General features: G+C 37.2%; 1 protein-coding gene across 8 annotated transcripts in view; it reads left to right on the top strand.

The window, feature by feature from the left end:
• The first annotated feature begins 4,291 nt into the window (after positions 1-4,291).
• Positions 4,292-27,307, top strand: part of LOC133711794 (calcium-transporting ATPase 10, plasma membrane-type-like) — a 34,711-nt gene continuing 11,695 nt past the window's right edge. The window contains exons 1-22 of one of the 8 annotated variants that reach the window (XM_062137883.1): positions 4,297-4,588; positions 10,424-10,461; positions 13,525-13,920; positions 13,990-14,168; positions 14,330-14,433; positions 15,419-15,481; positions 15,828-15,947; positions 16,023-16,062; positions 16,167-16,255; positions 16,351-16,476; positions 16,615-16,704; positions 17,208-17,277; positions 17,479-17,555; positions 21,571-21,654; positions 21,873-21,953; positions 22,055-22,126; positions 23,548-23,643; positions 23,731-23,813; positions 23,898-23,982; positions 24,070-24,125; positions 24,844-24,886; positions 25,097-25,180. In XM_062137883.1, the coding sequence (XP_061993867.1) occupies positions 14,341-14,433; positions 15,419-15,481; positions 15,828-15,947; positions 16,023-16,062; positions 16,167-16,255; positions 16,351-16,476; positions 16,615-16,704; positions 17,208-17,277; positions 17,479-17,555; positions 21,571-21,654; positions 21,873-21,953; positions 22,055-22,126; positions 23,548-23,643; positions 23,731-23,813; positions 23,898-23,982; positions 24,070-24,125; positions 24,844-24,886; positions 25,097-25,180 (1,452 nt within the window). In that variant the 5' untranslated portion in view covers positions 4,297-4,588; positions 10,424-10,461; positions 13,525-13,920; positions 13,990-14,168; positions 14,330-14,340. Of the gene's footprint in view, positions 4,589-10,423; positions 10,462-13,524; positions 13,921-13,989; positions 14,169-14,329; positions 14,434-15,418; positions 15,482-15,827; positions 15,948-16,022; positions 16,063-16,166; positions 16,256-16,350; positions 16,477-16,614; positions 16,705-17,207; positions 17,278-17,478; positions 17,556-21,570; positions 21,655-21,872; positions 21,954-22,054; positions 22,127-23,547; positions 23,644-23,730; positions 23,814-23,897; positions 23,983-24,069; positions 24,126-24,843; positions 24,887-25,096; positions 25,225-27,307 lie in introns of all 8 variants that reach the window. The other 7 variants (XM_062137890.1, XM_062137884.1, XM_062137886.1 and 4 more) reach the window with 7 other exon arrangements.

Here is a 27,307-nt window from a genome sequence, read left to right as displayed (position 1 = left end):
AGTGGCGGCTAAGGATAAGAAAGTTGAAATCCTTTAGCGGGATTCTGCCGCCAAATCCGCTGAGGTGAAGAGGCTGGAGGGCGAGGTTGCTCGCCTGGGAGCTGAGGGGAACCGTGCGGCGGCCGCCGCTGTGGAGGTGTTTAAGCAGTCGGCGGAATACAAGAAAGCGATGACTGAGGCGGCGAAGGCTGGTGCCGCCGCCAACGTGGAACTGCTGAATCAAAAGGGCGCCATCGACTGGGTCAAGGCGTCCCAGCCCGCTGGGCCGTCAGGTCAGAACGCACCACCCGCGAAGAGTGTGGTTCCCGTTCAGGCTGAGGGTGCCCGCTCAGGTAGCGGAGAGAGCGGTGTGCGTCTGGCGGACGACTCTCAACGGACCCCACCTCCTACTCAGTCCGAGGTCTCCCGTGCTGGCTTTCTGGCCGCCCACACCCGAGCGGATGGTACCATTATAACGCCGAGCCCTACCGCTCGTGGGTCCAATCAGACGAGCCGTCAGTCCGAGCAACAACCGCTGCCGGAGGGCAAGACTGCCGATGTTGCCCCCCAACATCTATGAAGATAGCTCCATAGCCTGATGTAGTGCCGCTGAGGCCTTTTTTGTATTTTGACAATATATTTGGGCGGGTAGTCCCGACCCGTAATATACAGTTGGTTTTCTTTTGCTTCTGAGATGAATGTGTTTACCGATTGTATTGCTTGCATATTTATGGACTGTTTGAGTTTTGACTGCTGTTTTGTGACTCAATGAAACATTAAAGGGATTAAAATTGTTCCAAGTGCACGATGTAGCGGACGTAGTCCGCTGAACTTTGTTGGCGTTGCCTTTTAATTCTTGTGCTTGGACTTGGCGACAATGGTTTGAATAATTCCTCGTTTCATTGATAGCTGATATGTCAGCGTTTACAAAAAGCGGGGTTGTACCCGTTGGGTAGCTTCCCTTAGCTAAATATTGAGTCAAAAATTTAGCTAAGTCAAGATGCTCTAAGGTAGCGGTATGACTATTTGTAGTAATACCGAAGGTGTTCGGTATTCCAAGGGTGGGTCGTTGTGACGCCATCCTTGTCCATCAGGTAGAAGGTGCCGGGGCTGGCGACTTCTACAATTTTGTATGGACATTCCCAAGTTGGGCGAAGTGCCGCTGGCGGTGGAATGACCTCCTTCATTACCCAGTCCCCCAGTTGGAGGTTCCGGGCCTTGACCCTGGCGTTGTAGAAACGCGATACCCGTTGTTTGTTTTGCAAATTGTGCAGATGGGCCTTGTGTCGTTTCTCCTCTAGGAGGTCCCTGTCGAGATTGATGCCTTCGCCGTTGGTCTCGGGGCAGTAGCCTTCGATCCTAGCGGTAGGTTAAGTTATCTCAATAGGTAGGACGGCTTCAGTTCCAAACATCATACAAAATGGCGTTTCACCAGTAGCGGAAGTTGGGGTAGTCCTGATGGCCCACAGAACTTCCGGAAGCTTCTCCGCCCAAAAACCCTTGGCGTCGTCGAGCTTCTTAGGGTCGCCAATGTTAATGTTTAAAATTCAGCGGTAGCTAAATCTTTGTTAACGCTGGTCCGATGGGCAGACCGCTACTTGTGATATTCTCAGAGCTTCCGCTACCTGTCAAGTAAAATACAGAGGGCGTCAGAGGGAGACCGCGTTGGGCGGTCTTCTCTTCTCCGATGTCTAAGTTAGTCAATGTATTTATGTAGACAAAGTAACAGTAGGTAAGTATTGAATGCGTCCTTAATGAGGAGAGAAGAGAGAACTTTTTATAGGTGAGGAAGGAGCTAATCTTCTTCATGTTTTCGATGTGGGACTGATGTGCTTCAGTCCCCAGCTTCTGGAGCTTCTGATGCTGTCTTGACGCGGCGCGTCAGCGGTGATCTGGGGGTAAGCCGGGGCTCAGGCGGTAGCCTGCCTGGCTGTGTTCCCGTAGGTCACTCCTTTGGCGGGAGTTGGTACCGCTGGCGGTAGCATGAGCGTGGCTCATTATAGCTAATTATGCTTGCAAATGCCTATGTAAGTACACTCCAGTTCCTTTACTGTTTTAGTTATACGTACCCCTCACACTTGTATGTTAAATAGTGAAATTATGAAATAGATTGTTTTTATGAATTAGAATTCATATACTTGATCTTTGCTGCTCTGACTAGTCTTTTTCTTTAGCAATATTGGATCCTTTCCAGTTTCCCATCGTATTCTTAAGTAGAGGTTATGTTCTTCTTCATTGTATAATCAAGGAATTGAAAGCCGAGTGTTGTATCTACTTTTGACTATGCTTAAAAACAAAGAATAAATACTTGAAGTTGAAGCTAGGACTCTTTTTTCTGTATACTCTTTTGTCCTTGTTTTGATTGTAATCTATAATATTGCAGGACAAGGAAGAGAAAACCAAGGAATGGAAGCGCTTAGTTTATTGAGTATTGAAGAATTGGGTTCAGTTTATCTTTTGAGGCATGAATTGTGCATTGAAGTTGTACTAAGGAATTGGGTTCAATTTATTTCTTGGCTTTTAATTTTGGGTCTCTCATTATAGGTGGCAGATATGAAGCATGCATCCCTTAATTGTTCGAGTAGATATAAGTCATATGACTCATAGAAGTTGTATTTATCACCCAAGTGCTTGTAAATTGTATCCATATGTCTACATTTGTTGGTATCAAAACTCATAGAAGGTGTATTAATAATCTGCTTTTGTTCTAACTTCTAAGTTGTAATTAGGAATGATTTTGGACTATTGTTATAGTCCTCATTCCCTACACTTTATATTTTCTGTCTTTTTATTTTAATAAATTGAACCGGGTGTGAGGGATGAGCTCTCGACTAGGTTAGGTTCCAAATCCTCTTACAAAAAAAAAAAAAAAAAAAAAAAAAAAAAATTCTATAAAAATTTCTTTGTAAATAAAGGGATTGAATCTTGCGATTTATAATGAAAACCGGCCCGATCCGTTGATGAGGCCTAATCTCAACCATACAGGGGAGCCCTCGGTCGCCATAGTTTTTGAAAGCTGGAGAGAGAGAGCAACAAGGCTACGGTTGCCACAGAGAGTACTGTAGATTTTTCTCTCTCTCTGAAACCCACTCCGTGCCCTTGAGAGTCAGTGGCACTGCTCACCCTTTATGGGTGCTTCCCTGAGCTATGTCTCAAATCTGGGGCTTCTGCCTCTTGTTTCTTCTCTTTTTTTCTCCTTCGGTCTCCCTCCCTTCTCCTTCCATCTTGCCCCAATTTTCTTTTTAAACTTTAGCCCCAAATTTGCTCTAACCCATTCCTCACCACCCATCACTTTCTTTTACCCACCATCTCTCATCTCCAGATCTTGTTGCCTAAATTTCTTCTATTCCATTTCAAATTGGTACCATGGCTTGATTCTTGCAGTGGCTTCTCTCAAACGCGATTTCTCGCGTCTCAATTGGAAGATAGGTAGAGCTTTGGCTCGGGTGCATGCACCACCTTTGGCTCGGGTGCATGCACCACCTCCTTCTATGTTCTATTTTCGGGGTCTCTTGGCTCCTCCGGATCTGGGTTTCGTTTGCCTAGATTTGTTCTCTACGTTGTGGCTGCAAATCTCATGTTATGGTGCAAATTTGTACTGTGGGGAAGATGATATATCTGTGTTTAGATCCTCTTTTTTCTTCTGTTTTTCCATTTTCAGGGTTATTTTGATCGGGCTTTGGTGTAGGGGTCTCCTTACAAGCTGCAATTTTGGAGTTCCATGTACGAATTCAACTACGACAGCCATGGTGGACGTTGGTGGTGCTGGATTTGTGGCGGCTGAAGAAGATCTGGGCTTTGTTTCTTTATTTCCTTCTTTTTTTCTTTTGCTTTAGGTTTTCAGCTGTTCTTTCTTTTCTTTTGATTTCTCTAGTCTTGCTTGTTCTGGCAGTTGACTATGTGAATCATGCTTTTCGTCTGTATTGGGCTATGTCCCTTGTACTGTTGTTTGGCCTTGGGCCTTGTTAATTAATGCTACCTCCGACCAAAAATAAAAAAGAGGCTGCGGTTGCCATCGTCTCTGTCGCATACGGTTTGTTTTATATTTAAATTTCTCCTAACGTCAACTTCTGCAACCACAATTCATACGGTAGCAGCTGTAATTAGGCTATTAAATTTCTGATCAAGGAAAAACAATAGAAAAACGAAAGTATGCTTGACCAATTGCCACGATCCACGCGTAAAATTCTATCATCAACAATCGGGTAATAGGTCCCCCTGTCATCAACCAACAAAAAAAAAAAAAAAAGGACCCCCGGAGCATCATGTTCGACATGACTTTTTGACCCCACCCATGGAAAAGGAGAAGGACTAAAGATGAAGTAATAGGTCCCACCGGCACCTAATTTCTGAAATATGGAATTGCAGCATCTTTTCTCGATCTGTGACTTGAAATGAGTGGAGACCTCTTCAGCACTCCAAGGTTCATCTGCGAACTTCAAACCTCAACTTCTTTTCAATTTGTCCTGCGACAGTTTTAGAAACGACTTAATTAATCAGCTTTCATGGAGCTGTCATGGAAACTATGTAAGGATGCAGGCAAGTTCAACTTGGACGGCAAGTGCTCGTCGGCCAATATGGCCATCCATCCGGTCCTCCTGTTGATCATGTATGTATGGCTGTGGTATTGTTTTTCATATGTTGTTTTTGGTATGCCTCTGTGCTCTTGAGCTCTCTATGTTTTTGAGTGGCTGTTATACATATCTGACTTTTTGTTTTTTTTGTTTTTCTTCTTATTTTTTGGAATACCTCTATATTTTTGACTGACTATGGAATTGCAAAATCATCACTCTGTCCAAATTGCATTTTTCCGAAAAGATCCACAATGAGACCTATATCGTTAATAGAAGTATATATGTACACCATATAAATAAATAAATATATATATATATATATATATATATATATATTTATTTATTTATTTATATGGTCTATTAACGATATATATATATAACAATTATATATTCGTTTGATACAATCGAATGAGTCAATAATTTTTGTTTAAACTAAATTTTTTTGGAGAATTAATTTTTAATGATTGATACAAGTCTATGATTTAGACTGCCATACAAATAAGAGAATTTGAATATGTTGTTATGAACAAAAGTATTTTTATTTTACTTTTCTTAAATTATACATTTATGTGTGTTGCATGCTGGTCTAATTTCATTTTAGCAGAACGTTGATGTATAAAAGCAAAATTATACTTGAATAATGTTTAGGCACAATAAAAAGAATCGTGACTTAAGTAATGTCGCATGTTCTCTAATTACTAACTAAACAATACTCTAAATCTAAAACCAAACAAAGTATCAAACCCGCTTCTTGATAATAGTATTAGAGCAACTCCAACAGTTTCCTCATATTTCGATTTTTCTCTATTTTAGGGGAAAATGAGCCTCATGTCCATCACCGAGAGTGAGAGGCCTTTAACCCAAGTAGTTGGCACGGAAATGATTAGTTCTGGTTTCCCCAGGTTGTTGGGAGATACTATGGCTACACCGGGTCATTCCCGATTTATGTAATCTTTGATTTTAAGGAATAAAACTTTTTATATTCTAAAAAAAAAAAGGGAAAAATGAGCTTGTTTTGCTCCAATAGATTCCCTATAACTATCCACATTTTAGGGATAGTGAGGAAAGACAAAACAAAATTCTCTAAATTTACATAAATCTCTAAAATTTTAAGGAAGAATTATGGAGATTTTAGAGAATGCTGATAATGAATATGTTAGAGTTGGTGAAGAAAAATTTCTTAAAGTTTTAACTTTTGCTTCCCTATAATACAAAAATTATAGAGAAGTTGTTGGAATTGCTCTTAGTATGGATAAAACTGAGAAAGTTTTAGACAAAGTGGGTTTGTCTCCCCACTTCTTAATAACATCAGTGGTGCTACAGATCCCAAAAAGTATTACGAAATTTTAATACCAAATGAGGTGGCATATGCTATGTCATCAGCTTAAGTGCAGCCAGTACTGCAATTAAAACCCAAAAAACAAAAAAGCTTTGATTGCCAAGAGATTCAAACCAATGTAGAGCCTTAGAAAGGAGGAAAACAACACACTCACTTTGCCAACTGAACACCAATGGCTTTGATGAAAGATTAGCACTAGTACGCAAAATATAGTAACGATTTTGGGTTGGGCAAGCAAAATATTGTAAGGATTTTGGGTTAGGCTATAGCCCAACTAGCCTCTTATGTAGATACGCCACTAGTGTGGAGATTAATTGGTATGGTGGGGGTGGAGCCATGGAGGCGATTCCAAGAAAATGATAAGGGATTAGATTTTAATTTGAAGCTTATTAGATTCTCTATTCTTCTTTTTTTATGGGAAGATGACAATATTAAGCCTGAAGATTAAACAAGATGTCACATCTTTTTTAGGGTAGGACAAAATGATACACCCCAATTAACTTCAGAAGTGCTCTAACGCAAACATTTCGAAAACAACAATTAAAAAAGCAAACCTTTAACTCAGGGTCTAGAGCTCAATGTGTCGTTTCACCTATAAAAGAGGGTTAATGCCCCAAAATCTAAACCTAGCCATGCCCCGGAGGAGGCAGAACACCATCTTCCTTTTTTGTTGTAGAGCCATGAGGTAGGGGTCATCGTTTGGCCCTAGAGCCCTAAGCCCGCCGGGCCCGACCCTTTCTCAAATAGGGTAGTGAATAGGCCATGCAAATGAAGCCTGACTCGGCCCCTTTGAGTCCGTTATGGCCAAGCTTGGCCAAACCCTTTAAGCCGCTCAATTGAGCCCTATAATTTTTTTATTTTTTTTTATTTTTTAAATATGTTTCTCTTTTTCCTATAACATACAACTTATCTCTTTCTTTGTAATTGATTTCGTAAGCTTTATTTTCTTTAATTTTTATTTCATTTGTTAAACAACAATTAATTTTCAGAGATTTAGAGAGATAGTTAATTGAATATAACCCCCTTAACTAATATTTAGAAAAGTTTATTAAGTTAATTCCATATATATATATATATATATATATATATATATATATATATATATATATATATATATATATATATATATATATATAAATAGGATCAACAACAACAAAAAAGAGTTTACCTATATAACCATTTAACCACATTTTGAGAAAATAAAAATAAAAGTAATATTTCTTTTTGTTAAACAAAGTAATGCCATTTTCAACCCTATTTGTAAGACCGCCCGGCCCTAATGGGCTGGTAACGGTTAACATATTTAAGCTTTAGCCCGGTTGGGCCTTAAGACCTAAAATTTAGAATAGGGTCAGCCCTAGCCCGGCGATGATGACCCCTAAAGTGAGGTATATGTAGTACCCTGAGATCAGACATGCCAAAAGTCTCAGAGAGTAAAACACTGGAGTCCCGATCACCAAAAGTAGAAGCATGATCGCATAAGTAGATATAGGTACAACAATAGCAGGCCCGAGAAAAGAGTTGGCCCAAAATACCCACCCACTAGAGTCATGTTACCTTGGCTAGCTTAGACCCAACAGCGCATATGGGTCAACCAATGAAATCATAGGCACAACCAAACTCTCAGCTGCTTCAAGTCTGAACCACTCGAATCACCCACTAAAGACACCGCCAAGATTTCTCCTGCACCTCAAATACACACCACCAAGTAACCCTCTCCAAATATAGAGAAGGCTAACCCCACTAGCAAAAAATCACCTAATTTTTTTTTTTTTTTTTTGGCAAGAGAAACTTTAAAAACAAGAGCAACAAAGGAACAAAGAAAAACAACAGCCCAAATTAAGAGCCCTCTGAACAGTGAGGACGGGGCAAAAGATCTTGAAGTAAAATTGCTAAAAGGGAAGAAGGAGGGTGAGTGACCCAGTTTAGGGGGCACAAACGTCTAAAGGCCATAGCAGCAACATGATCAGCTGCTCTATTTGCCTTTCTGCTGGACCAGTTCCAGCTAACATGCCGGGTTAAAGATGAGAAATACCGGACTTGTGAGATGACCGTAGAACCTTTCCAATCTGCTGGAGGAGAATTGGATTGAATAGAAGAGATTAAGGCTTGAGAATCTGAAGAGATAATAACTTCAGAATTAGGAACTGAAAATGCAAGGTCTAAACCATCTCGAAGAGCAAGAGCTTCAGCAGTCATAGCAGACGGAGCCAGCATATACTTGGTTGAACCAGCAACAACATTACCAAGACTATCTCGAGCAATTACTGCAACTCCAGCTTGGAGAGTTGCTGCACACCAAGCTGCATCTGTATTAATATGTATCACATTTTGTACTCTTATCAGTTTTTATCGAAGATAAACACACAAAGAACTTCGTCGAGGAGAGAATGAAGCATCATCAGATACTAACAACAGTAACTAGGCTGTGCTTCACTTGATCTACACTAGACCGTACATAGAAACACCAACTTCCATGCCAAAACCATCATGGCCACCCAGATGAAACCCAAAAAAGAACCATAAAACCAATCCATTAATCTGTCCCCTATAACAACCACCAGGCATTGTGGACCTCCTTTTTTACTGGTTACACACTCAAGTTGAGAGGGGAAATCACATAGAAGAAAACCGAAAGGGATAAATTTATAAAAATAAAAAATAAAAGAAAATTAAAAAATAAATCCAGTTGTGATCAAGTGAGGAGTTAGATCAGATCAAAATGAAATGGAAAGAAAAAGAAAGGTTTACACTCCCCATTTTATAAATCACACTCCAAATTTTCTTTTTTAGTAACTTAATGGTTGTCTTTAGTAACTTAAATTTTGTCTTTTTATAGAATTTTCAACTAAAAAGAAAAATGAGGAGTGTGAATTTCATTATCTAAAAGAAATCAATGAGTCGTGACCCTAAGATCAACAAAGATCCAAGGGAGAAACCCAACACTGTCGCCAAACTCAAAGAAAGGACATCATCGGTGCTTGTAAGCCAAACCCTAGCATAGCCTAGAGAGAGAAAAGAACACACTTAATTTTTTTATTTTATTTTTGTATATAGATATTTTTCTTCGTATTGGTTCTCGAAATCTTATTGTAGTAATTATCATATTAAAGCATGGAGTTCAAAGCCTGAGTTCTTATCTTAAAGGATTATGAACCCAGGAGACAAGGTATACCATGGTGAAGAGGAAAGTATAGTCCGCTTCCTCATCTTGTTGGTGCGGCTATTGTCATGGATAATGTGCCCACTACACCCTACAATATTTCCTTTCACCAAACAAATCCCAATTCCTCAAATTTTTTTCAAAAAAAAAAAAAAAAAACTAAACCCATCCTACCATGCATTGCAGCCCTACTCAACCCTTTAACCAACGGTGGTTCTACGAACACCTCTTCCTCTCTCTTCCCCTTTCTTTAATGAGCTTTTGGTGCATGAAGCCATGCGTTTGTGACACTCGTACATTCAACACATTGAGGAAGGAGTGAGATTCATGTTAGAGAGGAAAGATCCCGCATTACAAAAGTGACAAAAGATAATATAACTTATAAGTGGGTAGCTCACACAGAGTGTTATCGAAGTATTTTGTGATTAAAACCCAACACCTAATGGGTAGTTAAGTTAAGATAATATCGGTGCAATAGTGGACCATGAATCACACGTGCCACTTTAACAATCATGTATCAAGAGAAAGGGAAACAGTTGAGAAGGGAGGAAGATGGTCCAATGGGTTTGGCCTTTGGTGTGGCTGCAGCAATAGTAGGTTTTGGGGTTTTCTATATCCAATTGAGCACATTGGTGAGAAAATGTGAAAAAATTATTGCAGTGTTGCCGCATCTAACTCTCGTGGATCTATGAATGGTAAAATGAATTGAAACAATACGAAGCACCATGCACAAAATTCAACCAAAGAAATACCACACCAGATAGAGCTAGCGGGACAAGATAGAACATTATATTATATATGGACAATGTAGTCTAGACAAGGAGACTTAGTGACCATTGGACCAGAGTGGCCTCTCAAGAATAAAATGTATAAATTTTCATTACAATATTGAACAAAAAAACACAAATATAGAAATTAAAAGAAAGTCAATGGGCCTTTCAAAAAAAAAAAAAAAAGTCAATGGGTACATCTACAACACATTAATGCACTGAATCACTAATATATTAAGTAGACTAATTTGATTAAGAGGTAAACTAACTCCATTCATTGGTAGACTAGTATGTGTCTACTTTACTTCTATATCAAACCAGTTTATCTCTGTATTGAACTAAGTCTACCTCTATATCAAATTAAGACTACTTTATATATTTGTATATTGATGTACTATCGAGCTTCTCGAAAGTCAAAAACACAAAACTGGTTATTCTTAGGCCAGTGTTTAAATGGAAATTATTCTATGCACCGACGGTGCAAGTGACCCAACCCTTATAAAATAATCTCAATCCTTGATATTTATTATCAACTTTATTTTTAATAAACAAAAAGTGTATTTAATGCAATCTAACCATTCATTTATGTTGGTGCAAGTGCACGGCGGTGCTCTGAATAATCTCTCGTGTTTAAAGGTCTTCATGCTCTTCCCTTTTCAGTACAACTACTTACTTTATCAGGCCAATTGGCTTTTCTTCTTCAAACATCATGTTGATAGATAATGGATAAAGGTTATCAAGTTGTGCAAAATAAAGTTGCTATCTTTCACAATTGTGACCCATATCATTGTATATGAATATAACAGGATATGAATATTACAGTCGAATGGTCAAGTAAAGAGTATAGAAAAGAAATTACAACAGCTTTACATAATAGGAAAACTGTAGTAGTTTTTATGATACCAAACAAATTTAGTATAAAAATCCAATTCACAACTCGTTAACAACAGTTGTTAAAATTAAATATTTAAAGATTTTACGGAAACTTCAACAATTTATGACCTCAAATTTCAACTTCAACAAAACCGTCCCACCTATCCAAACACAATTAAAGATAATTAGTAAACCATAACAAAAAATTCAAAATAGAAAAATAAAATTGACAAAACAAAACTTAATTATAATGTACATGCAGTTACAACTGAAAAAAAAAATGCAAGTAATAAACAACACCAAAACAAAACTAAAGAATGCTTCAAAACTGAAAACAAAACTAAAGATCTATCCATTGTCATTTTGGGGCAACATTGCTATAAAACAATGAAAATTAAGAATGCAGTAAAAGATAAAGGAAACATTGGTTGAAGAGCAAATTAGTACGCCATTCTTATATACTGCATCTCCAGCAGGTGAAGCTCCATCACAATATCGAATCTTCACAAGTTCCAATTGTAAAAACCTGGTTTACCATCAAGATCATAATCAAAACAATTTCCCTTGGTTATATCAGATAATGTCAGTGCAAAAACAATATCTGTTCTTATATTTATAACATCCTTATAGAGCTTTGGTAACATGCTTGTGAAATGTATGTGCAGAGGTAACCCAAAATCTGAACATTTCATTTCAACAACATAGAAAGAGGTTAATTCATTATCAAACTTATTTGTATTCGACAGAGGAAGTCAAATGAATAAGCCTAAGAAAAGAAAAACAAAGCAATGCATATACAACGACAAACTCTAATGTTTAAGCAAGCATGTAGACCCTCACATTATGAAACCTAAAGATATGAAACTTACATGATGGTTCATGCCATCATGCCATAGTTGACAGAATAAGGAACTCACGTTCTTCCTGCAAAACAGATTATATCAAAACAAAACTATCAAATTCAATTTCAAACACTCGAAAAACAAAAGGGGTAACTGTCTTAGGGAAAGATTAAAACTTGACTCTTTGTCGATTAAAACTGAAGTATCTATAGATTTGTAAGTATTTAATCAAATGTCCTGCCTCTTTATCAAACACCACACAACCCCAGTCCCACGAATGAATAGCATTTGACATAAAGAACCCACACACATCATTATTCACAATATTGTGTAATGTAACTATCACTTCTGGAGTAATATCCTTTGGAGTTGCACCATCATTGGTTTTTACACTCTGAAGGAGAAACAAAGTGTCCATGCATTGCATGTCTGGAGGAGCCTCTTTCTGCTCCTGCATTGTAACTAAATAACAACAACCAATTAAATAACATTTAATCTATGTCACTCACAAAAACACAATCCACATATACCATACATAAAAATGATCACTATTCACCTATAACATTACATGTGAATAGTGGCAAGACAACTCCCGCGTTCGGACGACACAATACTTCTTGGAATTCATAGTTTTGACTGAAACACAACCAAAAGCAATACCAAACATCCAAGACATCCTAGAGATTATACAGAATAAAAAACAAATGTATTTTGCACCCTAAAACCCTGAGATCAAATTTTTAAAACCCAAAAATATTAATCAGTTTATAAGATATAGTAATTAATAAAAACCAAACAATTTCCACTTCCACTTATGTAGTTCTAGAAACAATGTTGCAAAGACAAATACGTAGGACCTATTCAATTTCAACAATACATAGCAGACTCCTTGTTGATGAAAAATTTCAATAAAAGCCCAATCTTCCCCACTACACAAATCAACCAAGCCTCAAATTTCAAAACCCAGAAGAAAAAAAATGACGGAAAAGGAAACTAAAAAAACCTAAATTCAGAGAGAAACATATGCTTTGCTGATCGAAAATCCCAATAAAAACTCACCCTTTCCCACTGCAGAAACCAATAGATTGAGATACATCGTGAATATCAGAACTAATAAAATAAAAGTTGAGGACCAAGAACAGAACTTTGGCGAATAATCGATCGGGGCATAAAGGGAATTACCAGAGATATCGAACGGAAAATATTTCATATTGGATCTTAGCTGTTCTTGCAATATGAAAGAAAATTGAAACTTTTTCCTCTACTCCCTTGGCTATGTGTCTCTCACTCTCTTTCTGCATGAAAGAAGTAGCCTCTCACCCTCTCTGTCACACACCCTATAATCGTCTGTGGAGCAAAGACACAGACTACGAGGCCGAAACCAATCGGTGCCACCAAAATTGAATAGCTGGAGGGACAGTACCACAGGCAAGAGGGGGTAGAATGGTCGCGTCACCATTCATGTCGTTTGTCCTCACTCTGTTTGCGTTTTAGTATAGTTGGACTGTTGGGAGTTTATAATTCTAATAGAAAATAATGAAGTTGCTAGTTTGCAAATAACTAAAACATTCAATTCCCAACGTGAGAAACAAGAAATTTCACCGTTAACGAGGAAAAGAAATCAGCGAACCACAAAAGCTAGACACTAGATATTCCATTCATCTCCTTCGATGAAAATGTAGCGAAAAGTTGTCATACTTGCGGAAAAAAAAAAAAAAAAAAAAAACCGAACTACTAGTCAACAAAATGAACGTGAAGTGTACGGTTATCAAATTCGATACGTTTCTGACCAAAAAGAAAAGAATGAGACGTCACGTCACGTCCCAAGGCCCCAGGCCCAAGCCCAATTTTTTTTTGAAAAGACCCAACGTTTTCAACTACCGGACAGGAGCTCTTTATTTTTTTTTTGCTCAGTCAACTAATTGGTTTCCTCGAATCACAGTCACACTAGTCATTTCCACTCTGTCGTTTTTTTTTTTGACAGGATTTTACCCTTGTCGTTGAAAAAAAAAACAAAAAAACCAAACAAACAAAAACGCAGCGCAGCTCCTCACCCTTTTCCGACCACGTCGACCGGCACCACATGCAAGTCCTATCTTCGTCAGATGGCAGCTACACTAGCTATTTCTTCCGCTTCCGTTTGGTCGCCGTCGCACCGGAATTGACTGGTCTCTTCTCCGGCGTCTCTTCAACAGTTTGCAGATTGCACCCTTACAACGATCCTAGTTCTCCGGTGGTCGACCCGTTGGCGCGCAACAAGTGGACAGCTAGCACTGGAGATTTTTATAACTAACCTTAACTTTCTAAATCTGAGGACAAAATCAAGAATATAATGGAGGAAAAGACAATGGTCAAGGTGATGTCGTGGATAAGAGACAAGGTAAACTGTCGCCGTCGCCATAGCATTTGAGTTTGGATTTTACTAAACCCCAAATTCTTTTTACTTCAGAGGAACGCGGCATTTTAAGTACGTAAACCGGCCCTACGTACTACCACCGTGGCAAGTCTAGGTATAAAAGTTGTCACCGCAGCAAGGATTTCCCATTTTCACTTTCGGGGTCTGAAGCAGCATCAGTTGCATTCATATCGGTGTTCTTTGTCTGGAGATCGAGGAGACTACAACACCGGGTAAGTGTAAATTCTGAACTACAGCTTATTATAGACTGAAGTCAAATAATCAATTTTTGAAGCTAAAAATCACTGACTCTCAGAGTGGATATATGAAATTTAGGGCACAGATCGAGACTCAAAACCCTAACTTGTTGCTTTCACGATCTCTCTTGTAACAGTTCACAGAAGGATGAGTCACTCAAGTAGATTGCCTTACCCATGCAATGACTTGGAGACCGGTCTGAAGGACGTTGATGTTGAGCGCATGAACCGTTATTGGGTGGTAGATATCTCTTCATCAATTAATGAATTTTATTTTTTTGGGTGTAATTAATTATGATTGATATGTACCTCAATTTTAATTATGTCTAATTTTGTTGCAAAATTAATTATTTTGTGGGTGAAATGGATTCATATTTCTCTTGTGCATAGTCTTCATCTTGCACTTCTGTGTGGCCACCTAATTGGAATTAATATTGTCTATATTTTACTTCAGGGGTTCTATATATCTATATAATTTTGTCCATTACTAAGTCCTAGCTGGTTTATTTCTTTTCCGGTGTTGTATGCTTAATGTGGGTGCCTTGGTGGGTCTGTTATTTAAAGAATATGCTTTCTTGTTAATGTGTTCAATTATATGTGCGCGCGCGTGTGCATGCATGCCTGTGTTTGTGTATGAAGGTGTCCATTAATAGATCAGACCGAGTTAGATTTCGTAAGTTCAATGTGGATGCATTATCTCTAGCTAGAGTCAGTATCTCAGTTAGACAGAGAGAGCTTTGTTCATTCTCAACAAGGGAAGGCGAGCTTTCTCATTATGTATGAGTCTTCATAAGCATAAAATGCTATGTCCATGTAAATATTGTGCTAACAGATTAGACCAACTCATTCTCTGACTTAACCATACCACATTTTCTTGCTTCATGCACCTTGCACGCTTTTTAGTTAATTATGTACGTAGATTATGTAGCATTCTCCAATCAATGTCAATCGAGTATCATGCATGACTGCTCACTCGTAATTTCTGTTAATTGACTGTACGTCCTAACTTATTCAGTTATTTGTTGAAATGGTTGTTGCCCATATCAGTGATCTTTGTTCTCACTACTCGCTCAATATATATTGTGAAACTTATATTTCTGATGATCGATCCTCTGTGTTTTATCTAGATTCCAAGCTGGTTTCCATTATACTTTTGTTCTTTCTAGTGCAATGTATATAGTGAAACATATATTTCTGATGATAGATCCATCTGCTTTGTTTTTTAGAATATTCCAAACAGGCCTGGTTTCCGTTATACACTTGATATAACAGCTAGCTTAAGCTTTCAGGTTCATTTTATTTTGGTTTTATTGTCGGATCGATGCTTAGTACACTTGGGGCCCGTTTCATAAAGCATATGGGAGAAATGGAGAAAGGAGGGAGAAAATGTCAAAGAATGTATGAAACGAAATATTGGCAAAAGTAAACTATTTGAAGTTATTTGTACTTTCCATGCCATTTTTCGTTTTCTGCATTAATGGTACATTTGCTCCCTACTCTCCGGCCTCTATATCCCTTCCATATACTTCCCTACCAGTTATCTTCAAACCAAACGGGCTCTTAGTTGTTGGAAACTAGGTCCTAGAATTCTCTTTTTAAAAACTTGTGCTGAACTGAATATTGTTTCATTTGTAGCAAGCGAAACTATATCTGAAAGCATCATATCGATTCCGCCACACACTAGTCCTGAAAAGGGCAGAAGAAAAGAAGCAGGCAGCACGGAAACAACTTAGAGCATATACCCAAGCCCTACGAGTACGTTTTGTAATCTGAAACTATTTGTCTTACCTACCGTGCTCTCTGCTGTATAATGTTTTGTTTTTGTATTAGGCTGCGGATATCTTCAAAAAATTTGCAGATCAAGTGAAAGGTATTTCCTATCCTGAAGCTTCTCCTTTTCAAGACTAATCTTTACGATGGATTTCATCTATAATAATATTGTTTTGTAATTAACTTGTTACTTCTGGTCGTTAGGGCCTGGTGATGATTTTCCAATTGAACCAGAGACACTTGCTAGTTTGACGAGGAATAGTGATGTTGATGCTCTGCAGCGATATGGGGGGGCAAGAACGAATATCATGCTTTGTTTATGTTTATATATGAGCTAGATTAAAAGATATTGTTATTTATAACAACTTTTGCTGTTCCTTTACACCAGAAAGAAGGCTTGGCAGATTTACTGAAAACAAATTTAGACAAGGGAATTGATGGGGGTGATTTACAAAAGCGGAGAGATAAATTTGGATCAAACAAAAATCCTCCAAAAACAGCAACGAGCCACTGGGTAAAGTTTGTTATAGTTGTGCATTTTGGAATTTCCTACATTTGGGATAAGAAGAAAAAGAAGAATTGATGCATTAGGCTATTATAATTAATCTTTTTTTTGTTTTTAAATTATTTTCTCCTGCTGCATATCTGATAGATATGTCTTTGGAAAGCTCTGTACGATTTCACTCGGATCGTTTTGGTGAATGCTTTTGTGGGTTCTGTTGTGATGGGTATTATGGAAGAGGTGAGCTTCTAAATGCTTATTAATTGCTTTAAATTAATTTGGGTTTTACTTTTTAGTACTGCTCTCACCAAAGTGGAAGGTCGTCAAGGATAATTAGTTCCAAATTTAGGTATGTAATAAAATATAATAATAATAATAAATTTCTCACAAAGTGGGATTTATGTTATGAAGAATTTTTTTTTTCTTTTTATTCTTTTCTTTTATTACAAACTTTTTTTCCTTCTGAAAACAAAGAAAAGATTTTGTTTACTAACTTGACGTGTATGCTACATATTTGTTAGAAGTAAATTAGATTTTAGCATCATGTCCGAAGGTTAGTAAGGTTAATGTAGCAGAGCTATTCTCTTCAATTTCCGGTCGGCTATACTCCTCTCTTTTATTTCTTGCCTGAACCTTAGCCTACTCATGCATTGTTATGCTAGCTCTATTTTCGTTGTGTTTCAAATATCAACAATTTGCTTTACGTACATCTCTTGTATTTGTGTTTTTTCTCTTGCTTGCAGACTAAAAAGGTGGGATGGCACGATGTATTCAGCGTTGCTATTGCAGCTGCCATGTTCATTTTTATCACAGGTACGTTTTAAACTTTTAATCAATATGTTGTTGTAGTATACTTTTGATGGTCATATACTCATATACAAAGCATGTACGTATCTCACAGATATTATCTCATCTCACTCTTTCATTTAACATTTACAAGCCACAGACAAAAGAACAATTAACATTTATTAATTTATTGATTCCCTTCTGCGCGCTTCCATCTTTTGTTTGCAGTCTTATCTAACTATACTCAAGCTCGTCTTCAGAATATGATCATTATCAGGGAGAAAATGAGATACAGAGAATTGAAGGTATATTTCCATACCCTATCCTTCCCGATATATAGGATTTTCGTTTCCGCTTTTCGGTTTATTGATTTGAAGGTACATCCTTTCGGTTAAATTGTTGGTTAATTATCACAAATCCCATGAGGTTAGTTCAATTGGAAAAATTGTTGGTTGTTAGAGTTGTCTTAGCAACGTAATTAGTGTGTGTGTGTGTGTGTGTGTATATATATATATATATATATATATATATATATATATATATATATATATATATATATGCAGATCCTATCCAGAGTGGAGCTTCGCTTTGAAAATTAACGTGTGAAGTTCGAGTTTTGGGTCACTTTTTGGTCGCATATCCACATCTCGACCGTTCAGTTTTTAGGTACTACTGTATAGATCGTCTCTGCAAATTTTCAGCCAAAATGATGATCATTAAGACATTGATAATTGCCTTAAAGCTAGTACGGTTCAGGTTAACAAATTCAGTCCGTCCATTGGTTTAAGCGAGTTAGATACCTTAACGATCATCAATTTGGCTGAAAATTTGCAGAGATGATCTATACACTAGTACCTAAAAACTGAACGGTCGAGATGTGGATATAGACGATCTATACACTAGTACCTAAAAACTGAACGGTCGAGATGTGGATATAGATGATCTATACACTAGTACCTAAAAACTGAACAGTCGAGATGTGGATATGCGACCAAAAAGTGACCAAAAACTCGAACTTCACACGTTAATTTTCAAAGCGGAGCTCCGCTCTGGATAGGATCTGCATATCTGCTTTGAAAATTAACGTGTGAAGTTCGAGTTTTTGGTCACTTTTTGGTCGCATATCCACATCTCGACCATTCAGTTTTTAGGTACTAGTGTATAGATCGTCTCTGCAAATTTTCAGCCAAAATGATGATCATTAAGACATTGATAATTGCTTAAAGCTAGTACGGTTCAGGTTGACAGATTCAGCCCGTCCATTGGTTTGAGCTAGCTAGATACCTTAACGATCATCAATTTGGCTGAAAATTTGCAGAGATGATCTATACACTAGTACCTAAAAACTGAACGGTCGAGATGTGGATATGCGACCGAAAAGTGACCCAAAACTCGAACTTCACACGTTAATTTCAAAGTGGAGCTCCGCTCTGGATAAAATCTGTATATATATATATATATATATATATATATATATAGTCCGTCTCAGGTGCGGACGGTACGGATTTCCCGTTTTCCCCCACTTTCCGGCCACATTTTCACATCTTAACCGTTCAGTTTTTAGGTTATAATGTATAGATCACCTCTGCAAAATTTCAGCCAATTTGGTGATCGATAAGGCATCCAAAACTGCAATTTACCATTATAAATATGAACGGTTCCGGTTCGACAGATTCGGTCCGTTCGTGTAAATTGCAATTTTGGATGCCGTAACGATCACCAAATTGGCTGAAATTTTGCATATGTGATCTATACATTAGGACCTAAAAACTAAACGGTTAAGATGTAAAAATATGGCCGGAAAGTGGTCGAAAACAAGAAATCCGTACCGAAATTTCGGTACGGACGTCCGCACCTGAGAAATATCCTATATATATATATATATATATATATATATATACACACACACACATATATATACAGTCCTTCTATGCTAAAGAGATCCTTAACTTAGCTTGCAGTACGGATTTCCATATTTTGACCACTTTTTGATCACATATTTACATTTTAACCGTTCAGTTTTGAGTTTTTAGATCATATCTGTAAATTTTCAGCCAAATTGATGATCGTTAAGGCATCAAAAACTGCAATTTACACAAACGAACCGAATCTGTCAAACCTAAACCGTTTGTGTAAATTGCAGTTTTGGATGCCTTAACGATCGTCTATTTGACTGAAAATTTGCAAAAGTGATCCACTCATATATACCTAAAAACTGAACGGTTAAGATGTGAATATGTGATCGAAAAGTGGTCAAAATATGGAAATCCGTACCGTAAGCTAAGTTAAGGATATCCTTAACAGAGAAGGACTATATATATATAGGCCCTTCCACTAAGGAATCCATTTTTTTGGTCTTTTTTAGGGATAGACATTAGACAAACTTTTCAATTACATTTCAGCATCTTAACCGTTCAGTTTTTAGGTCCTAATGTGTAGATCATTTCTGCAAATTTCCAGCCAAATCGGTGATCGTTAAGATATCAACCTAGATTAAATCAATGGACGAACCAAATCTGTCAAACCTGAACCGTTCATACTTATAATTTTAAATCGCAGTTTTGAATGCCTTAACGATAATCAATTTGGCTAAAAATTTGCAGAAGTGATCTGCACATTAGGACCTAAAAACTGAACGGTTGAGATGCCAAAATATGATCGAAAAGTTGATCTAATGTCCTATCCCTAGAAAATACCAAAAAAAGGAATCCCTCACTAGAAGGGCCCTATATATATATATATAATTACTCATCGTTTTTTCCACCTTGTTTGACATGAGTATTCAAACTCATGTTAAATCATTTGGTTTAACATGAGCGTTAAAACGTATTGACCCTGTTGAAATTGGTTTGATCTTCCGTTATTGACTCTTATAGCGTTGTAAATAGACTAAATACTCATTTCTCATGAGATAAGTTTCCGTATTTTAAGCATAGCCAATTCGCATGGATTTGTGCATGCATGTTCACTGGCTCTTCTTTTTTAACGAAAAAGGTCATCCTAATATGACCTAAGTAAATGAAGTTGTAAAAGGAGTTTCTGTTACCATTTTTATTTAGATTTGACGGTACGTTAGATTTGTCGGTCTACGCCTCATTGTTGTCTCTCATGTTTAAATTTATGGCACGTTTATTTATCTAAAATGAGAATGGAAATAAAGAGAATGATTTCGATCGGTGTATGAGATTTCCTGAATCCGAATCCTTTGGTATTCTATAGGTCGGGGTTCGGGAATAATATATCCTTACCTCCTGAATCCGAATCCAGAGAAATTCAGTCAATGTAAAAAGTGTTCAACTTTGTTCATCTGAATCTTCTAGGTGCATCAGCATCCAAGTCTCAGTTGAGGCTACGATTTCAAATTCTCTGTAGTCTAAGCCTTCCTGCTCTTGTTTGGAGAGTGATAACTTTTCATCAAGGTGCATTGGATTGATTGATGGCATGGAAATATTTGGAAGATCTGTTTGTGGGTGTGAATCTTTAGGATTATCTATTTCTTTGTGGATTGTTTGATTGATTTCCAATCGTTTGAAGAGGAGTTACGATGTTGTTACTGCCAAAGAACACATTCTAGAGTAGTTACAGTTGGTTTAGAATGAGGAGTTCCCTGCATATTTGGTATCGTAATTTGCAATAACATGCAGTGCGCTTTGAATCAAGTAAGCGTTTAGAGGCTACTGCCTTGACAGGTTTTGAAATGACATCTTTGTCTATGCACCACATGTAGTAGGGGTCATCTTTCTTACCCTGAGCAGAGGCAAATAAATCTCAAATTCATCAACATTTGTTCTTTAGGTTACATTCTTGGAAAGCCAGAGTATAAATGTCCTGGGTGTGGTGGAAAGAAGTAAACTTTTCAGCTTCACTTGGTGGGATACTATATCAACGGATCAACCTCACATGCAGAATTGACCAAGTTATTAAAGAGTGAGGAAAGGAGCTATAGGATTCTTAGGTCATGATGTAAACCGGCCAGTTTATAGGACAGGAAGATTCTTAGGTCATGTACTAGTCAATGTCTCTTATTATCAATCTCTTGCTTGAGGATCTTAGATTCTTAGTGTTTAAGAATATAGATAAGCAAATTAAGTATTTTCCAAAGGTAGTTGAGTTAGTTAGTAGTCCATATAAGTGTAATCCATTATGTAATACTAAATCAATTTCATAAAATGTAGTCATTTTGTATTGTTTTCCCCTCACTTGAAATACTTTTACTCTATCTGCATATTGCTAATGTGACAGTACCTGCATGTGTATAATGATATATACCTAACCTTTCACCTAAATGTTAACTTTTGGGTTCATCCTCTAATTCTGCAGGTTATTAGAGCTGATCGACAAGTTCCGGTTTCTATTTGTGAGATTGTTGTTGGTGATGTTATACCCCTTGAGTCTGGTGATGAGGTTTGTAGATTCCTCAAGAGTTAATCCTGAAACACACCATAACTGATTTATTGTTTATTTAGTATGTTCCTTTTTCGATTCACTAAGATATTGCCACATCATCTTTGGACTATAATACGAGTAACACTTTACATGGCTCCTGTGTTATGTAACCTATTATATATTTCTGAATTTCATTTTAAATGCAAAATGTGTTGGTTCTCTGAATGTATCCCTAGGTCCCTGCTGATGGCATTTTAATCCGTGGTTGCTCATCACTTGCAATTGATAAGTCCAGATTCACTGGAGAGAGCATGACTGTGAGCCTTCATGCTTGTTCTGCATCCTTGTTTATTTAAACTTTTCCTTCTTTTTTTCCTCTGTTCTTTTTTTGTGTGAGTACAATATTTTGTTTCTGCAGTTTGACGAGGATTCAAGGAAACCATTTCTACAGTCTGGCTGGAAAGTAACACAGGGCAGTGCTACTATGCTGGTAAAGATTTCAGATTTTTCTTCTGTGTGCAGGGCACTGTCTTGAAAGATTCATAAAGCTCACTAAAGTTAAAAATGTTACAAAAGTTGTACATGGTGGCCTGAAACGTAGAAATTTGTTCCGTAACACGTAGCAGAAATTTTACACATCTATATATAGGTGGTTTAATTTGTAACTAAGTAAACACAAACAATACCATTGACCCTTGCACACGTACGCATCACATACAGATTCTGCCAATAGACGGGTAACGTGACCCAAACTACAGGGAAAGATTATACTTTTCTGTTTCTGGATTAGAATCAAATTTACACTCTTAAGTGTAATCTGGTGATTGTATCTATAGGTAGAATACATTTAATACATACTGGTTTATGTATGGTTGAGCTTCTTAAGGGTCCAAGAGCACTCTTAAACTAAATTTCACTGACTGAGAGAAATCATCAATGGTCATAGGTCAGTGACTTTAGTTATGAAAACATAATCCTTCGCAAACTTATATAGAAGTCCTACCTGATTTTCTGTGTAGTATGGAATATGAAGTAGTGTACTTCAATAGAAAAGTGATCAGTCTAGGTCTTTGGAGTTTTAATATGTAGGAGCTCTATAGGGCCAATGGTGCTAAATCCCTCCACAATTATAGCACCGACGTACCCCCTACCAACAAACAGACTTATCCTTTATATATCACCTGTATGGTCATTTTATTACCATTTCTACTGCACTGACATACTCTTGATATATTTGTGTGATCGCTGCCTCATTGTTTTTAAGAGCTTTTGTTACTTATTCCTCTTCGTTACGGGTAGCTATGTAGTTTCTCCAGACCCCATTCAAAATATTATATCAAACCTTGCATGCTTGTTGCTTCTCTGTTTTTGGTAGGCTTGTACTTTTCCTTTTTCACTAAGGCCCCGTTTGGTTAGCTGGAATGTCAAAATTGGAAAAGGATTTATTTTCCTTTCCAGACGGATATGGAATGGAATATGATTTGGTATTTCCATGTGAGTGTTTGGAATATTACTAGAAATTAAATTTTGGAATTAATTTTTCATTTCTATTGTAGTGTTTGGTAAGTCATAAGAATGAAATATAGAATTATAATTTTCAATAACGCCCTTTTACTAATTAAAGTACATCAATTTATAAGGAATATTGGTGGGGAATATAAATTTTTAGAGGGATAATTAATGTAATTTTGCCTTTGACAGTGGGAAATGGAAATAGAATACCACCCATGACTAGGTAATTCTATTCAGGCTTTATGAGGGAGTCAATTTCCAGTCAAATCTTATTTTTTATTTCCTTTCCAATCTTTAATTACAACCAAACAGCACATCTGAATGGAAAATGAAATTAATTCCCATTCCATACCATGATTTCCTGCCATCCAAACGGGGCCTAAGGGTTGCTTTTATCAGGTAACTGGGGTAGGGAAATTTACTGAATTGGGAAGGCTCAGGGCTAGCGCCGATTCAAAAGACACGGAGAAACGGAAGAATAAAACCCACTTGCAGGTCAGCTCACTCAACTATTGTTGTAACAGATTTTATTCTCTTAATTGTAAATGCACGATATATTAAACCATAGAGGACTCTTCATAGGTGCTTTTAAAGGAGGTTGCTACCTTCATGGGTGCTGTCGGATTCATGGTTGCTGCCATTGTTGCATATGTTGTTTGGATCAGGTATTCAACCTCCAGATTAATTTGGCTAACTCCCCCGGTATTTCTTTAGAATGTGCTATGATCGCATAAATACAATTTCTGCAGAGGCTTCTTTACTGGTGATAGTTCAAATGGAAGTCGTGAACCTGGAAGTACACTTGAAGAAGTCATTCGAATTAGTATTATTGCAGTATGTCTGTTTATATATCTACATATCTACACACACACACACACACGTACAGGTTTGCTGTTGACTGATAAGTGGATATTTATTCAGGTCGCCATTTTTGTCGTTTCATTACCTGAAGTGCTTCCTTTAGCTTTCAACATAAGGTAAGTCTACCCGACAGTTCATGTTAAAATAGGTCCGAATTATATTTACTTCAAACCTGTTTGCAACTGATGACCTGATTCAATAATGGCTTATCGATCAACAGGCTGATTCTGAACAGCCAGTTGATCCGCATGTGTTAATGTGCACATACACACACTTATCCAAGTCCTGTTGATCAATGATATAGTGTCCTCTGATTTTAATACTCAGCATGCCACTTTTGGCAGTACCATTTAGTGCTAATGTTAACTAGTTGTGTTTAGTAGATTGATTTTAAATCACTTCGTTTCCAATTACTCATCTCATCCTATTTTATATCATGAGTTGGTGATTTAATAAGTAAATGCGAAAGAACCCACATTAAGTGCGATTATGTGACAGTTGATTTATTTGTGTACAATTTCCATTTATTTTAAAACGATAAGTATATGTTAATTACCATTATTTGGTCAGCTATTGTGGTATGAAAATATAATCGCATTGACGTTACTTGTTTAGAATGTCATCACCCAAAGTGCAAGTCTTAGTTCTAGTGGGCATAGGGTGGATGGAATTAGATCAAGAGAAGTACACTTCTTTATAGTTAGAGGAAAACTTGACAGCATTTTATGAATTATTATCCTTATACCAAAGAATAAAAATTGTCTGCTAAGTTTCTGTCATATGTATTCCAAATTTGATTTTTCTTTCACTTAATTGTCTTTGACTGTGACACAGCCGTCTCAGCTCAATGAAAAAGATGAAGGCAGACAACATCTCGGTAGGTTTACTTATTTGTTTGTGATTCTTCATATGTATACTTTCATTTCCCAAGTAGATATAGTCCCTTCAGTTTTGTTATGGCCAGTATTCTTTGCATTCAATTCATATGTTTAGTTGTTTTTGCATTTTTTTGTGTTTAGGCCAAATTGGCCTCCTTTGTAACCAAAAAAAAAAAAAATTCATATGTTTGGTTGAACTTGAAATGTAGGTGCGGAGGCCAGCTGTATGTGAAACCATGGCCTTATGCACTGATGTAGTCTGTGACATGACTGGAATTACTTTGGACAACGTGGTAATTTTTTATTACAGCTTGGAAGTTCCGTATTATGATTATAGGTGATGCGGCTAAAATAGCCTCACAATTTAACCCTGCAAAATGTAGTTGTCAGTATAGGATAAGCAGGGATCGTTCAGTCCGGGGATTGTAGGGTACACCTACACAAAAAGGTCAATTAACAAATAAAAGAATAAAATGGGGGCTTTGAAATTTGGTTCCTAATCTACTTAAAATAAAAACAAAACAAATAAAAATATATACAATGATCGACTTCCCTAACCTAGACCAATACCACTCAGAAATTACTGTGTAAAAACAGAAAATCCATTTCAACATGCTACAAAAATGTGCCCATCTTAAACGATTAGATAAGAGCCCAAATGAAAAGCCTCAGCGGATCAATCCATTTATCTGATTCGTTCTAATGTAGGCTTGGATCGGAAAAGTCCTTACCAAGCCTAATACTACTAATTTTTGAAAACACTCAGCGTAATTCTCTTAACTAGTAGTATTATCTAACTCTCGAATCAACTCACACGTGCAAATTAACCATTACACATAGAATTTAACACGTAATTTCCAGAATCGTTTAATCATTAAAGCATGATTTTTACCACTTTTTAGAACTAATTGCTACTTGTTTAACTCAGCGCCTTAACAAATAACAATTACCCTTGGCAAATTAAGCAAACACACAAGAATACTCAGCGTGATTCTAGCATGCAAACTTTTTAACCTAACTCTGAAAATTACCTAAACACATAAAAGGGCACAAGATTGTAACATGCATCATAAAAGAATTCTCGAAATTAACTCAATAATAAACTGAAAATCTCAAAAATATTAATAAAAATATTCTGAAAATCTCATGTCTCCAATTACACAACTCGCAACTCCAAACACACAAAACCGAAACAAAAATTGTAAATAGAGTCATAGTTACACTTTGAAGCTTTCCTCAGCGGCTTGGCAACAAGGTGATGAACTCGTCTCTACTATGGTGGTGGAGCGTCCTTGACTCAGCGCCTTTAGAGCTTTGTAGATTGATGGATGGATGGTGGTCACGGTCTTGTAGGTGTTGGAGATTTGAGGAGTGAATTGGGCAAAGTCTTGGAATAGCTTTTTGGCCAGGAAGTGATAGGCCGGGAAGTGATCTTGGCTAGGAAGTGATAGGCCGGGAAGTGATGGAAATTCTGTTCTGGACGTTGCCTATTTATAGGAGAGCATTGGTTGGCTTTTGTCGATCATACCCTTCATCATTGGACGGATGGGATTGCATCATAATTCCTTTAATTTTCCAACTGAAAACGTCTCCTTTATGGCCTTAACTTCTCTCATAATGGGGTCTTTTAACAGCTGAAACGTCTTTCTCCTTTATTTATTTTCCAGTTGAAACATCTTTCTCCTTTATTCCCCAACTGAAAAACGTCTTTCTCCTTTATTCTCGAACTGAAAACGTCTTTCTCCTTTATTTCCCTTCTTCATTGCTTGGTCAAATGTCTTAAATGCTTTATTTTATGACTCCATCATTGCTGTTTCCAAGAGTTCCACCAGGCAAGGTTTCCTACAACAAGCAGGAGAATATCAGAATTTTCTAGAGAAAATAAAGGGAATTAAAATGTAAAGACCACAAAAACGAGGAATCCTGATCCCGTTAGGATTTTTTTTCATAAATTTCGCATTTTCCGCCTATTTTACGCCAACACTCTACAAGACTCTTAAAATGACTCGATGACTCAAAACGCGAAACTAAAGGGAGAAACAAGGCTAAAATGGGGCATATACTCATTAATATCGTCGCACTTTATGCTCCTATCAAATACCCCACACTTAGCTTTTGCTAGTCCCTTAGCAAAACAAAAATACAAAACAAAACAAAGACTCCACAAAAAGCAAGTAAATGACTCTACTACCCCTAACTGTTGTCTCAGAGACTCCAAACTCATGGCTTTCACGTTAAACACTTAATCAAAATCGCATAGATAATTCCATGGTTAATAAACACGTGACACTCATATGACTAAGTAAGATATGGAGAACTTAAGTTATACAGTGAATGATAGCATGTTTCGAGCAAGTCCAATCCAAACTCACAAGGCATACTCTCGATTTTTCTCTCAGAAATGGCTATGCTTAAAAGCT

The sequence above is a fragment of the Rosa rugosa genome, chromosome 5, assembly GCF_958449725.1.
Source record: "Rosa rugosa chromosome 5, drRosRugo1.1, whole genome shotgun sequence".
Lineage (NCBI taxonomy): Eukaryota > Viridiplantae > Streptophyta > Magnoliopsida > Rosales > Rosaceae > Rosa > Rosa rugosa.
The sequence above is the reverse complement of the archived record's forward strand: the minus strand, read 5'-3'. Positions and strand labels throughout refer to the sequence as shown.